The sequence below is a fragment of the Epinephelus moara genome, chromosome 16, assembly GCF_006386435.1.
Source record: "Epinephelus moara isolate mb chromosome 16, YSFRI_EMoa_1.0, whole genome shotgun sequence".
Classification (NCBI taxonomy): domain Eukaryota; kingdom Metazoa; phylum Chordata; class Actinopteri; order Perciformes; family Serranidae; genus Epinephelus; species Epinephelus moara.
In genome coordinates, this window is record NC_065521.1 from 14,720,714 (window position 1) to 14,736,057 (window position 15,344).

General features: G+C 40.8%; 1 protein-coding gene across 1 annotated transcript in view; it reads left to right on the plus strand.

The window, feature by feature from the left end:
• LOC126403524 (LHFPL tetraspan subfamily member 4 protein-like) overlaps positions 1–15,344 on the plus strand; it is a 49,694-nt gene that overhangs the window by 20,873 nt on the left and 13,477 nt on the right. Inside the window, exon 2 of the mRNA XM_050066253.1 lies at positions 13,008–13,244. Coding sequence (XP_049922210.1) covers positions 13,008–13,244 — 237 coding nt within the window. The remainder of the gene's footprint in view (positions 1–13,007; positions 13,245–15,344) is intronic.

Consider the following 15,344-nt stretch of genomic DNA (forward strand, 5'->3'; position numbering starts at 1 on the left):
TTTTTTTTCCCCGTTAAAGGGGTTTTTTTGGGGAGTTTTTCCTTATCCGCTGCGAGGGTCATAAGGACAGAGGGATGTCGTATGCTGTAAAGCCCTGTGAGGCAAATTGTGATTTGTGATATTGGGCTTTATAAATAAAATTGATTGATTGAAATTGACATTTATTCTGGTGATTGAGTTGATTATCTAGGAAAACTTGAACATCGTTTCCAGAATGTCGCTGTAGATTTTTTATTTTCAATGCTGTAACTATATGATCCACTGTGGTACGGTTAAATAAAATGCAGTTTCAGAATCAGAGATGGTTCATAGTGATACTCCTCCTCTAATTGTGACCTAGATGAATTGCCAGAGCAATGAATTGCTGCTCAGTGATCCCTCAGTATATCACAAAACTGCTTCGCGTGGCTCAATGAAAAACGATGCTTGAACTTGTGAGATGACACATTATATGGATATGTGGAGACTCTGTACGCCTGCCAATCTCTTTCCAGATTTGGGACTTGTGCCAGCAACTTCCTCCTCAGCTGCTGAAGGACATGGGGATGAGTGAGGGAAAGATAAAGGAAGAGAAAAAGCAAGGGGAGAAGGGGACGCTGGGTTTTAACACCCCAGAAATGATTTTGGTAGAGGCATTACCTTTAACAAAGTAGGTAAGGTCAGCAATTTGGTATAATTTGTACACTCATGAATATAAAACAAGATGTTACATTAACCCGCTGTAATCGATAAATGACAAATATGTAACAAAAAACCCACAGTGATGATTTACAGTAGGTAGTAGGAGTGAAAGAGTTCAAAGATGGAATGAAAGAGGGAAAAAAGAGTGAAAGCTTCATGCCAAGTGGGCCAGTGAACCCTGGCGGCAGCAACATCTTGTAAAGTGCCCCCTCAGCAATATACACACCCTCACTCACACACACACACACACAACAGGCTTGATCCCAACTCCAATAAAAGCTCTGTATATCAGCGAGGAGGCCGTCCATTAGATAGATGGAGGACAGCAGACCAAGGTCTAGACACAGTAGCAGAGGGAAGGGCAGACCTCAGACAGCTTTATTACATTATTGACTGGACATGGTGATCTCTTAATGAAGTCATGTTCACACCTTTCCACTCCGCTGCTCTGTGTTGGACTTCACACTGCTTCCACAAGGAGGCCAACAGTACCTTGTTGTTAAGGATTCTCCACTGGGAGTTATAATATAACACCGTGAGTGTAAATATATATATATATATATATATATATGTATATATATACATATATATATAGTGGGGATCCTGGTAGAAACCTCCTGAACAATGACAGTAAAAGAATTCTAACTAGGACAAGTTTCAATGTGGTTTCAATGTGCAACCCTCACTGCTACAGTAAATCTTCCTAAACCTTACACTGAACCTTTAATGCTACATTATCAGGAAACTCACAGGTGAAACGAACCTAAACATGGTTTAAACCATCACTATACGTCATCAAATGCACCATTGCCCAATTCAGCACTCTCACTGGTTTTGCTGCGACAGCGTCATATGGTCCTGTATCAGCAGTACCATATGGCGTCTAATATTACCAATCCTCCAAATTGAACAACAAATGCGTTGTTTGCAATTGCCCTCCAGAGCAATACATACAGTGATTGTCTGATCTGACGGCACTATCGACATGATGATGGTGTTCGTCTTTGTGTCTCTCTACCAAAACTGATACAAAAAAATAAAGTTACGTTGGTTAGGTTTTGGAAAGAAACATTTAGGCATCATCAAATTACGTACTTATCGTAAAGTTACATACTTAACGTAATGTTATGTAGGTTAGGTTTGGGTAAGTGAAGTTATTTAGGTTAGGTTTAGGAAAGAAACATAGTTGAGCATCTTCATGTTATGCACGAAACGTAAAGTTATATACTTAACGTAAAGTGACATAGGTCACATTTGGGCAAGTAAAGTTACGTAAGTTAGGTTTGGGAAAGAAACATAATTGGGCATCATCACATTACATGCTTAATGCAAAGTTACATACTTAACATAAAGTTACATAAGTCAGGTTTAGTAAAAGTGGTTATGTAGGTTAAGCATAGGAATGTTATGTACTTAACGTAAAGTTACATACTTAACATAAAGTTACACAGATTAGGTTTAGGAAAGAAACAGTTAGGCATCATCAAATTACCTACTTAACGTATAGTTACATAGGTTAGGTTTAGGAAAGAAACAGTTGGGCATCAACACGTGTACTTTATATAAAGTTATGTACTTAACATAAAGTTACATTGGTTAGGCTTACAACAGAAACAGTCAGGCATCATCACATAACGCACCGAAGATAAAGTTATGCACTTAACGTAAAGTTCCGTAGATTAGGTTTAGGAAAGAAACATAGTTCGGCATCATCATGTTATGTATTCATCCTAAAGTTATACACTCAACATAAAATTACATGGGTGAGGTTTAGTAAAAATAGTTACATATAGGTGAGGTATAGGAAAAAAAACATGGTGACAACTTTATTTAGTTTCACGGTTCTGAACACTAGTCTCCTGGGGGGATGTCCTGTGTATGTCTGACCCATCCACTACCTCAACCTGCCTCTGTATATGAATTTTCCCTCTTTATACTACTTTCCTCTTTGTTCCCTCCAGCATATTATTGACGTGATCTCAGCCTACCAATTACATGGGTTATTCGCAAATTACTGCCTCATGATTGTGTGGGTTATATATGAATTCTGGTGCATTAGTTTTAGTAGGACTATGTACTGTGCATGAGAACAGACTGCACCTGTTCATCAACTATTGTGGGATTTCTGGTCAAATGCATGAATTTTTGTCATAGTGATTCTGGACACAGTTTATGACTCCGTTAAAAAAAACAAAAAAAACAATGATGATGTCACCACTTTATTTCTGCCTTAGTAAACCGTTTTTCACACTGGCATGAACAGCAGCAGCATTGGGGTGACAATACAGATGTTTGTCTCTCATGATTGGATATTTGATGCATCAGTCTGCATTTGAGAGGAAGTGGTGTGTCGATGTGTGAGTGTGTGTTTGTTATTGCACTACGGTGCACAGACTGAATGCTCTCATAAAGTAACTTAGTCATAGCACATGACACAGTGTCGGATGACGTCACAGTCTTCGTGTACACAGCTCACACTGAGTCGAGCTGCTCAGGAGGAATACTGTGGGGCCTGGATCTGCTCCCATCGAAAATACCTCACGCTTATATATAGCACGCTGATGGTATTTTTAGAGCCCTTATGTAATCATTTTTGGCTGTTTGTCTAGAATAAAGAAAAAGATTTGTGTGGACATGTAGATAAGAAAGTCTGACAAAACTGTTATGTAATAAGTCTATAAATAACTTTAGGGCACTATAAATAAATTGGTTCACAGTAATTTTACCTAGTTGGATCACAAACGTGTCCTGGCGGCGTATGTCCAAATGTTTTCATTAGTTTGATCTGCTTTGATGCCTTGTTTCTAACAGCTGACGGGCTGTGAACGCTGCGATGAAAAGAAATGACAGGGAGTGATGAACTGAGATGAGAAAAATGACATAATGGAGTGGAGCAGCAGTAGCCATCTTGCTTTCTTTCTCCTTCTTCATACAGCTAGTTTTTCCCTTTCATTCTTCAGCTCTCTCCGTGTCTCTTCGCTGCCTCCCATCCTCCCTTTCTGTTCGATCCCTCCTCTTGCCTCCTTTGAAGTTCCTCCCCTCCAAGTTCAGAATGCAGTGTCTTGAGAGAGCGGAGGGGAGGAAGGAAGAGGAAAAACCCCAACAACTTCAAAGGGCTTTTCTTGGGTTGTAGGAAGGTGGGGGTTATTTTTAGCCCTCTTGTGCCCACTTAAATGCTTGAGTTGAGGATGGAGAAGAAGGGCAGATAGAGGAGAGGGCACAGGGAGAGCATGTCACATGGTCATTACTGTCATACTGCCCTGCAGTACACAAAGATAGGGGTTTTCTACAATATGCTACATATATACTCTTGGTATGAATGAATTGTTGAATCTCTGTTAATACAAGTCGACTGGATGTGTTCAGTACGTGTGTATCATACATGTATAGTTTACCACGAACCTACAAACTGAACCAACCACACTGAATTGGTAGATTTAACAGTGGAGCTCCTTTCACTGATGTCTGAGAGTGCTGTTGTTACTGCCTGTTTAAGAGCTTCCTAAAAAAATAAGTTAAAGCCACAGAAAAAAATTACAAATAGACATTGCTTATATTAGTAGTCTTGTTTTGTACTAAACCGAATGTGACAGGTTAAGCTAGCAACCATGTGAGCCAGCCACTGAATTGAAGACAGTCTGAATCAATCAATAACGTCACAGCTTTATTTATGTCAATACATTTGCTTATTGGTGTATTGATGTACTTTGGTGCATTTGAATGATCACGTGTCCACTTACTGTCATATGTATTGATCACTTAGACTAAGGAAAAATTAATAAATAACACAGTCAGTGACTATGATGCATTTAACTGAACAAAATTATTTGAATCAGCCAAGTGAAAACTCTATATTGCTGACCTGTACCTTTAGATCTAATGGCACCTACAGGTTTCTCACTATGTATCTTGCCCATTCATTGGCTGTAGGTCTTAGCTGCTGTCAACAACAACAACAACAACAAATTTCATGCTACAGGATTTGGACGTGCAGACAGGTCCAGATATCTAACCTAATCTCTAGGACATCTGTGACGCAATGGCGAATATCTCACTTGTCTGAAAATTCACACCTAGCAATCATTGCCCAGCAAACACGGACGGACCCGGACGTGTCCGAGAGAGCCTGATTGGGTTGTGATCACGTCAAATCACAACTAGTCCGATCAGGCCCAGAATATGACCCTATCACAACCAATTACTTGCGCACGGACGGACCAGTACAAGTCCGAGAAAGCCCAGTGGGGTCGTGATCGAGTCATATCATGACCAGTCACATCAGAGACTATCACCCTATCTCTATTATATATATGTATTAATTAATTTATTTATATTATATATTTATTTTTTCCAGCGGATGTCTTAGTTACAACATGATTGAGCTATGTGTGTTGCTATGTGTGGTATTTATTCAGTTTTGGGAAATCACAATGTTTAGAAAGCATCAGTGGCTGCAGCTGACAGCTAACAGCAGCAGCAAAGCTAACATCAGGACGTCATCTGTTAAAAGCCTCCCGTTGTCGGATACAACATGAAACTACTCCAGTTAGCTCAATCATGTTGTAACTAAGATATCCGCTGGAAAAAATATTTTTTTCACGGGCCGTTTATTGAGTTACAGAGTTACTACAGACACCGCTAACAGGGCTAACAGCTAACGGTTAGCCCAGCTAATCTACGACAACCATGTTATTAATTACAAAACGTGCACACAGAAATAGTAATGTTTGTTCCATCATTGTGTTTATAGACTTTACAAACATCAGATTAGTCTAAACGGTGATATAGTGACGTGAAATATGTGAGCTATATATATAGCGCTAAACTCTGCTGGTTTTCTACTCCGAAGTATTTGTAAACAACAAGGCGATTCCCTCTATAGGGGGGACATTTGGACGTCATTTCCAGGACGTGGTCACCAAGACGTCCTCTCGATGACATAAATTGTACGTCTTGGTGACGTCTTGGCGAGGATGTCCTGGAAATGACGTCTAAAACACCGCCTATTTGGCCATGCTTTAGACTAGTCCGGAACGTCACCGAATGACGCCAACACAACGTTAACCAGACGTCATTTGGCTTGCTGGGTGCTAAGGGGAGCAAGCATTGATTTGTGTCTGATCTGGGGCGATCTCGAAAAAGTGTTGGTGAGTGGAAAATCTTAACTTACCCCCAATGTGCAAAAATGAAGCCAAAATATCCTGGATACATCCGCTACCATCTTAAGCTGGTGACATCATTTAGAGTCTGCACTTAAGATCTCTGCCGGTATTGAGTTCCCACCCATACTCCTATCCGACCAATCGCAAGCAGCAGCATTTTTAGATTAAATTACTAGTTAAAACCACACTTGACACTTGAAACATCAGCGTCATAAGACCTATCTAAAATGACAGAAACCATCTTTGGGAAAAGTTTTATTTGACATGTACTTGGAGATTTTAGTTTGGCCTACGTCTCATCCACTAACATGGAGGGTGCCAGCTTGCCTTCGCTTTCAGGAAGCTTTTATGTTGTCCATCTCTAATATACAGTCTATGGTCAACACATTCTCACTCCGACCACATCACATGTCGACATTTGGTCGTGGACTTTCCACACTGACATATGATGTGCAAGGTAGCCTGGGTGTGTTGGTTGTTGACGTGCTGGGATGCTGTGTCAACTTCAGCCTGTTATATGCATTGTCTGATTTCGAAATACGATTCTGTTTTGACAGAAAATGTACCATTTACACACAGTCTCTTTCAAAATAAATGCACTACCTTGGTACAACACTGCTTTTTCCTTCTACAACAAATGCACGTGGTTACGTTTAGCCAACACAAGCTCATGGTTGGGTTTAGGCAACAAAAGCATGAGTTGGGTTTAGGAAAAAAGAACAGGGTTTGGCTTACAGTCTTACGGGAAGCAAACACCGGCCTCCTGGGTGAAAGTAGGTGGTTGTTGGACCCATCCACTACCCCTCCCGTCCGCCTTACTTGGACTTTCACCCCCTTAAGTTACGCTGTAGTCGGAGTGAGACCAGGTTGCTATTGTATAACCGGTCAGGACGTGGGTTTGTAATGGCAAAGGAAAAAATATTTTCTTCATGTTTTGTGAATGTACAAAATACAATATTGCAAATGTTTTCTTTCTGACTCTGGAATTTCAGTTCTTTAAAGACACATGTAAATGGATCTATGAAGAGAAGTGTGTTATGAGTAACAGTAGGGTTTGCATGAGAGATGACTTACACACTTTCCAAATCTCAACATTGCTTTACATGTCAGGCATATTGATTAACTGATCTAATCTCCTGTTGTGAGAAGAGTTCGTAACAGTGGGGGAAAAAAAATACATGAATGTTCTGAGATAGCAGGAAGAAACAGCCTTAGAGGGGAAGACTACCTAAATTAAGAATTCAAATATGTTATTTCTATGTCCAAGGAAAATTCATTCAAATGTTTGTGAACATAAGCTACACTCTCTCAATGCCAGAAACCAGAGGTAAGTCTCAAACTTATGAGGTCATCAAGTATAAAGTCTGGAGCTGCTCCACAGACAATGAATGTGAGACTGATTTTGTGGACCCACAGAATGTGTTTTTTTCTTTTTCATACCCAAATGTACCTTATTGTAGTATTTTGAGCTCTGAATCAGAGCGGTTTCATCCTGTTCCAAGATCTCAGCAATGACCTTGTTGAGTGCAATTTTGTAAATCTCAAGCAATCAAATGGCCAGAGCAACGAAAATTAAACCCAATTATTATCCATCACATGAAATGATACCTCATAGTCAGGTTTAATTTCATGCCAAAATGTGATTTGATTCAGAAAATGTAATTTCATTCGCTCACAGCACAAACACATGATAACTCCTCATGTGCTTTGGGCCAGTGAACAAAATTGGTGTTCACATCAACCACATATAGTGTATTGTTAAAAAAACAAAACCAAACAGGAGTTAATAACATTTACTACAAAGGAAAATGATTGGTTAATGAGTATTTTGCACATCAGGATTCTTGTGCATGCACATTTTCACAGAGCCCACATTCAATAACTTTGGATGAGTTTCATGCCAGATGGGGGAACATTCATCAAAAATCCATAATACATGTTACCTGACACTCATGACTCACTTAATGATTTTATCAACTCTCATCTATGTTAATACCTTAGGTCATAAAAGAAGCTAATAACATGATGATTTCCCACGATGATTGCTTCCATTGCTCGTCTATTCTCTCATTACTTACTGTATTATCGTCATTATATTCTTTCTCATTACATTCTCTCATTACGCCTGCAATCATTTTGTCAGAGGAGCGGTCACATTTTCAAATGGTGTACGTCCCAGCCTGAAATAAGACTCCTCATATTTGCATGGTGTTCTGCTTTACACTGAGAGGTGGTGACTAATCTGATATCCTCCCTCATCTGTTGCCATGAGTTCACCGCCCACCGTTTTCTCATGATGGATGGATAGTGGGTGAAACACGGGGTCTTCAGAGGGAATCACTAATGTGACAGGGTTCAACCATATGACTATTGGACTTCACTTTAATACACTCAGATCCTTCACGTTCAGACCCCACAAGCAAAACATTTTCCTGCCGTTCTGCACTTTGTTGAAATTTGTTCTTTTTAAAGTCCAGATAAAATTAAAATTGCATGTTTATTTTCTGCCACAGCACATAGGCCTGCTCTTTAAAAGACCTGTGTTCTCTTTTCAGAAAAATAAATAAATAAAAAGATTGAGGCGTCCAGACCTGTAATATTAAATAAAAATGGAATTTCTTGCCCAGGACCTTTGTCATACAACATTCACCCCCTGCATCCCTGTCTCCTAGAAATGACATTGTATGTTCCTGAACTGCTTTCCTAATTATGTTGTTATGGCAATGTAATCACTGCCTGGATTATGTTTGCAGACAATGTTTCTAAACACTACATTTTGGTGGGTGTACAAAGTGCAAGATCTTGGCACTAGAACGCCGGGTTCACAGTCAAACTCCTGTCTTAGGTTTGGGCAACAAAAGTACTTTGGTTAAAGTTAGGGAAAGATCGTAATTTTGCTTAAATGTTAGTAAAAAGATTAAAAAAAAAAAATGAAAATAATCCTGTATTCACAAGTCAATGTGCCTAATTTGGCAGAGAAACAACTGAATGTTTTGCAGTTCAACATTTTGTGGATATGTTCAGTATCATTTTTACGACTTGCCAGGTACATTAATTAGCAACATTTCTTCAGAAGGTTAATAGAAAACAATCTGTTCGGTATTTGCTGTTTCAAATTAGTTGTATATGATCGTATATCTAGGAGACAGGCCTTGCACATAGCCAAGCAAATAACTTCACTTAGATTTACGTGTAGTACCTGTTTTTCAATGCTGATGAAACAACAACACACAGAGTCACAGAGTTTGAACTCACATTAATGTCTCCTCATGTACAAAAGTGGACAAATGTGTTGTCCTGCCAGTGCTTGCAAAAAACAAACACAAACAAACACCCAGAGCAATTACACTTTATTGGTAGTTAGAACCTGCAGTGGTATTTCAGCCTGTTCTCATTCCTGTTTTGTCAAATACCAATGCTTTGTCACGCCCCTCTGTGTGTGATATGGACACCAAAGGTCCCCTTTGGCGTCTTTATGAGATGCACAGGGCTTTCAGCTAACTCCAATATAAAAAACATTCTTAGCAATATTTGACACTGAGAGCAACTGACATAGTATCGCTATCAGATGCCGAGGGGTGTAAAAAAGGGTTGGTATTTGACAACCTGGGAATGAGAACTGACTGGGTATTTACTGCTTCCAGGACATAGTCGCTGCATCACAGTCTAACACTTTCCCCCACCTACTCTGTGTTTATATGTTAAACAAGTTAACTGCCAGCAATCGGAATTAAAGCACTGCAATCTTAAACAGTGTACTAATCTTCCCTCCCTTTAGCTTGCTTTAAGCAGTGCAGGTGGAGACTGTACATGTTTTCCTGTGGCTGTATTTGCTCACCACTGAGATGGTTAGGCCATACGAATCTCTATGCTTGACTTGACACAAGGACAATGAAACAAAGTTATATTTCCACTCAGCAGCGGCACATTGTTGCTAATACTGGGAAAGCTAAAAACTTTAAAGTTCAATATATTTAGAGGTCCAGACCCTTGACACTCGATCTCTCCAGCACTAGGTGCTGCACCCTGACATGCTGAACAAGCTACCAAAAGAACACTTTTAGTCAAAAAAGCGTGCTGCTAAAATCAGTTTGCAGGAGTGATAGTTATTTAGTTAATTGAACCCCTAAAAACGTCTGTAAATGTCATACAAAATGGTGTTTGTCCTTAGCTTGTAAGCTTCAGTTACCAGCATGAGTTGGTTTATATTGTGTCTCAGTGTGCCTGCAGGCTCAACTATCAAGCAAACACATCCACAGGCCCACCCACTCTAAAAGAGCATTTCAGATGTATCTTATCCTCTGTCATTTCAGTTGGACTTTGCATCGACTAATGACAATGTTTTTTAAAATCTTGGTATGAACAACAATAGAGGACTCAGGAGTAATGTATCAGTACTATGTCTAAACTTGTTGACCTTTGAGGCTTGGATGCCACCTGGAAACATTCAGCTTCATATGTTTAGCAGCAGAATTTACTAAAAACCCTGATGCTATAATCCTCTGTTTCACATTTCAGTCAGTGATCCCTCTGTGTTAGTGTACGCCTCATTTCACACAGCAGCTTCTGTTTTTGGTTGCTGCCCAGCATCCTAAAGTACACATATGACACACATGGCACTTAAAATATTTACAAATGCTCACCAATGGAGTTCCAGACATTGAATCTTTTGAACATTTATTGGACAGAAGCGTAATAATCACCAACTCAGCCAAATCTGTCTGACTTTTCATGTGTATCACAAGTGATGTTGCCTGTGGAAAAGACATGTCTGGTCTGCAATGAAGATCCAGTGTGACGTCTGCCATGTATGTTCCCTATCTCCCAGTGGAGCCCACTGCTTTACTTACATCCCCTCAGGCACAGGCTGAATGCTATTTAAACAGTGCTGGTGAGCAAGGAATACGGCACAATCAGCTCCCCAGTGATGCTCACTTTGATGAATGAGCAAAGGTGTAAAGTATAGATTACCATTTTTTGTTGCAGTGTTGGAATTGCATGTAAGCATTTCCCTAGAGGGCTTTGTACTGTACAGTATGTGTCTGCAGGTATGTGTGTTTGTGGGTGTGAGTGCATGCAGGTTCTGCTGTGATCTGTATGTTTTAAATTCTGTCGCATATGCAATTATCTTCAGGGGAATAATCTATACAGTGCATGTATTCCATCTTTCTACTGTCTCACTGTTAACCCCTCAACACCTGAAGAGATGTTGGAATTCATACGCATTTTTCCCCTAATCAGTGTGTAGCAAGTGATATCCCACCTGGATCATTACTATTTGACACAGAAGCTGTGCTTGTGGTTGCTAGGAGATGTTCACTTAAATCATTAAGGAAATATATTGATATTGTTTCCAACATTTCCAATGGTAGAGACTAAACTGACTCACTGGGTATGCCTACCCAGTATGCCTTGCAGGAAGACTCACTCCTACTCTGTAACTGATTGGCTATGTTCTTCCAGGTGTTTTCTAAATGCTAATGTTAATGCTAAGATGTAGACAGGCCTAGGAGAGAGCGAAATAGCCACGGTAGCTTACTGTTTTCCCCCCTGGATATTGGAATGAAGTTAATGCTAACCCAGTGTGTGCGTCCACAAAAACAGTCTCTTGAGAAAGCTCCAGTCAGCTTACAGCTGCCTGTGTAACGGCACAGCTGGCTAGCAAGCAACCCCTGCAGGTGCTCACATGCTTCAGGCGCTAACATGCCGTTACACCAAACGCTAATGTTAATGCTAAGAGGTAGACAGGCCTGGGAGGAGAGCGACTTAGCCATGGTGGTTACATTTTTGTTCCCAGGATACTGGAAGTAAGTTAATGCTAACCTGCAGTTGCGTCTACAAGATGGGTCTCTTGAGAAAGCTAGCTAGCGACCCCTGCACGTGCTAGCATGCTGTCATACTAGTTTGTGGAGCTTCTCAACTCCAAAAACATATTGAAAATGGCCAATATTTGAAATTACACAGTCGATTTATAGCTTAATAGATTATCAGAAGTGAATGTAATGATAAAATAGTTTATAAAAATTGTAAAGACTTACTGTTGTTTGGACTGGGTAGCCTATCTTCGGAGCATGGGAACAAAAACATGAGCTGCCAGGTTGAGTTGCTCTGTTCCTGAGTCTTTCTAGTTTGTAGCACCAGTTAGCATCTTAGCAAAGCTAACGTTAGTGTTTAGAGTAGGGATGGGTCTTAGAGCAAGTCAGGTCTACTGGGTAGGTGCACCCAGTGAGTCAGTTTAGTTTCTCCTTATTCCCAAAGGAAAGTAGCTAAAGCCTGATCGAAAAGTCAGTAGATGTTGTTGTATAACCTTGCATGCTAATTAGCATATCTGTGATGTCATAATTCATGTTTTTTCATAATGTATACAGAAACTAAAAAAAGACTCATACTAAATTTAACTGACTACATTTTCAAGATATGCTCATCTAATCAATAAGAATCTAAATCTACCTCTATCTTTTATTTATTTTATATACTCTGTTACTCAATATTTTTCAATAAACTCTTAAAAACTCTGTGTATTTTTGGGGAAAAAATAAGTTAAATCAAGGTAGTCAAGTTAAATAATTTACAACAAAAACAAAGGAGAAGTTTCTGGGACAAACAATGGTAATCATTGATTGGTGGTTATGTACACACATTCACAGCTTATTCATGTTTTTGTCTGGTTGATGATTGGTTGTCTGATAGCTCTGCTGCCTTCCCCAGACTGAACACAGTCAGTCCAAAGAGACACAGCCACATGAGAGCACTGCCCAAAAAGAAGCTAAAAAAAGACACTAGAGGCACTAAACTCTCAAAAGTCACCAAATCTAGTGAGAAAGCCACTAAATTTGTGACACTGCAACCTGCTATGAAAGATGATGTCTCCGTTCTTCATCACACCTGTGAAACACTGATTGGCATAGGTGTAGTCCTGCTTGAGTGCACTGGATTGACACTGCACCACTTTTATTCTAGAATTGAGGAAATAGCATATTTGCAAATTGCATAATCTGGTGAAAATTCATATGCACTTTAGTGATGATTGGAAAACCATTTATGTCATGCAAGAGAGACAATAAAAACGGTGGTCCGAAGTTGTCAGTTACGATATTAGCTCATGCTCCCAATCGCAATTCTCACTTTAACCTTGCTTCTCTCCTCCTCTGTGACCTCCTGCAGGAGTGTGCCTGGTGCTGGGTTGCATGATCTTCCCCGACGGATGGGACGCCGAGGTGATCCGGGACATGTGCGGGGAGCAGACGGGGAAATATTCCCTGGGTGATTGCTCTGTACGCTGGGCCTATATGCTGGCCATCATGGGCATCCTGGACGCCCTCATCCTCTCCTTCCTGGCCTTCGTCCTGGGCAACCGGCAGACAGATTTCTACCTTGATGATTTGCAGACAGACAACAAAGGTTAGTGAAGGAAAAATCGGCATCATCACCAGCTGATGAGCCATGCAGGAGATCAACCTAGTTGCCATAATAACATGTCGGCATCGTATGTTTCTGCAAAACCAGGGATATGCTACATTTGATTTGAAGTTTCATATGTAGCTCAGATTACATGTAAGCCTATATGAGCTGAGTTTCTCATAAGGAGGAGGGGATGATGGATGGCATGACATCTAGGCCAGATGGCTGCCAAGCAGCAGACAGCAGCAGACCGGCAGAGATTTGTTTTTACGAGGGTTAGGGATATATCTAGCAATTTTTGTTGCGACAAAAGCAAGTACTTTTTTAGCAATAGTTCGGGACATGTCCAGCCGTTAGTGTAACAATAAACCTGGGTGAATTATGACGTGGAAAAACCATGGAGGTAAAAAATACACATGAATTCCGATATGACTGTTCCCATAGGGACCTCATGCCCAGTTATTGGATATGTAGTGGATTTAGGACCCTGCATGAAAGTGGCCCTGATCTGATTGGATTGGATCAGATTGTCTACACTATGAAAAATTATATTAGTGTTACATTAGAGCAAAGAGAGCAAAACAATGGATTTGGGCAACATTTACTTGTCATGTAAATATATAGTTAGTTGTAAACCTATAGGCAGGGCCACTGACCAAGCAGCTGTATTTGACAAGTTGGAAGATAGAGTACCCTGGCCGGCTATGGTAATGTTTGAAGCTTAGAACAGGGTGTCTTGGGAGTGGGGGAGAGTGGCAACAAAGGAAGGACCCAAATGCAGAGTCGAGACGGACGGAATATTTCAATGTGTTTTTATGGAAGTGAGGGTATATATAGGTTCTTGCTGATAGAAAAGTAGCAAGAGTCCTACCTGGGCAGCAGGTCCAGCAGGCAGGAATCTGGCAGACAGGTAACAAATAACAGAAAACCACATTACAACTATGAAGTTGTACAAAGGAAGTGGACAAAGGAAGGAGGTACAGGTGAGGAGGTAGGTGAGGAAGGCCACAGGGAACAGCTGCAGGGCTGATGAGGAAAGCTGGAACAGATGGGCGAGGCTGTCAGGTAACCTGAGGCCTGAAGCCAGTTCCCAGGATATAGATAGATAGATAGATAGATAGATAGATAGATAGATAGATAGATAGATAGGCTTATTCATATCTTTTCCTTATGGTTTGTCCATAGCCCTGAAACCGTGAAGTGATTCTACTGACCTATAACAACATACGGTATAGAGTCCTCTTTTTTACCCGACACTCCAGACTTTCGTCCATAAATACTTTTTCTTCAGTGATTGGTCAGAGGTCGGGATGTTGACAGGCTGTGATCTTACACCCTAAACATAAACTGCTCTGGAGCTGGTTAGCTGTTCAGCGTAAGTTGCCACGGTGATTTATTCCAGGAAAAAGAGAACCAGCTTCATAGTACTTAAAACCCAGAGTTAACCCAGAAGTTATCTCGCTAACTCCAAGTCCTGCTTCACAGTTAGGGCCTCAGGACTTGCAAAAAAGTCTAAAAAAAACATGTACTGGAGGGTTTGAGGTGGCAGGTGAGAGCAGAGCACATGGCTCTGGACAGGGATGGAGAGCTAGGCCAGGCAAAACCACTGGCTAATGTGGGGATTATTCAGGAATCTTTATTGGGGGGCACTTCTCTAAATCTTGAACCCATGACCTTTCATTTGGTAGGGGGAGGTTTCCTGTATTGATAAACCTGTTATATGGGGGGGCATTCTTCTTTACGAGTACAGCTGGTGGGTGCAAACTGGGGTCAGAGCTTCAGTTTGGTATAAAAGTCTGTGCATTCTGAAGGCTGGCAAAGAACACTTGGGTCTTCTCTCCATGCTGCAGGCATTAAAGAGACTCGATTCCTCACATCGAGTCCGTCATTTCTTTAGAGAGGGCAATTTCCTTCACATTAAAGCTATAGTTGGTAATGTTGGAGAGCTAGCAAGATTTGAAAGCGGCACCTCCTCTAAGCTCCACCCCCTGCTCCCCCTCCCGTCAGTGCTCCGTCCAAAGCCACGAGCCCAGACATGCCTGAACGCGCATCCTGCAGTCAGCAGAGCAGAGGAGAGCCCAGTAAAATAACAAATCCCCC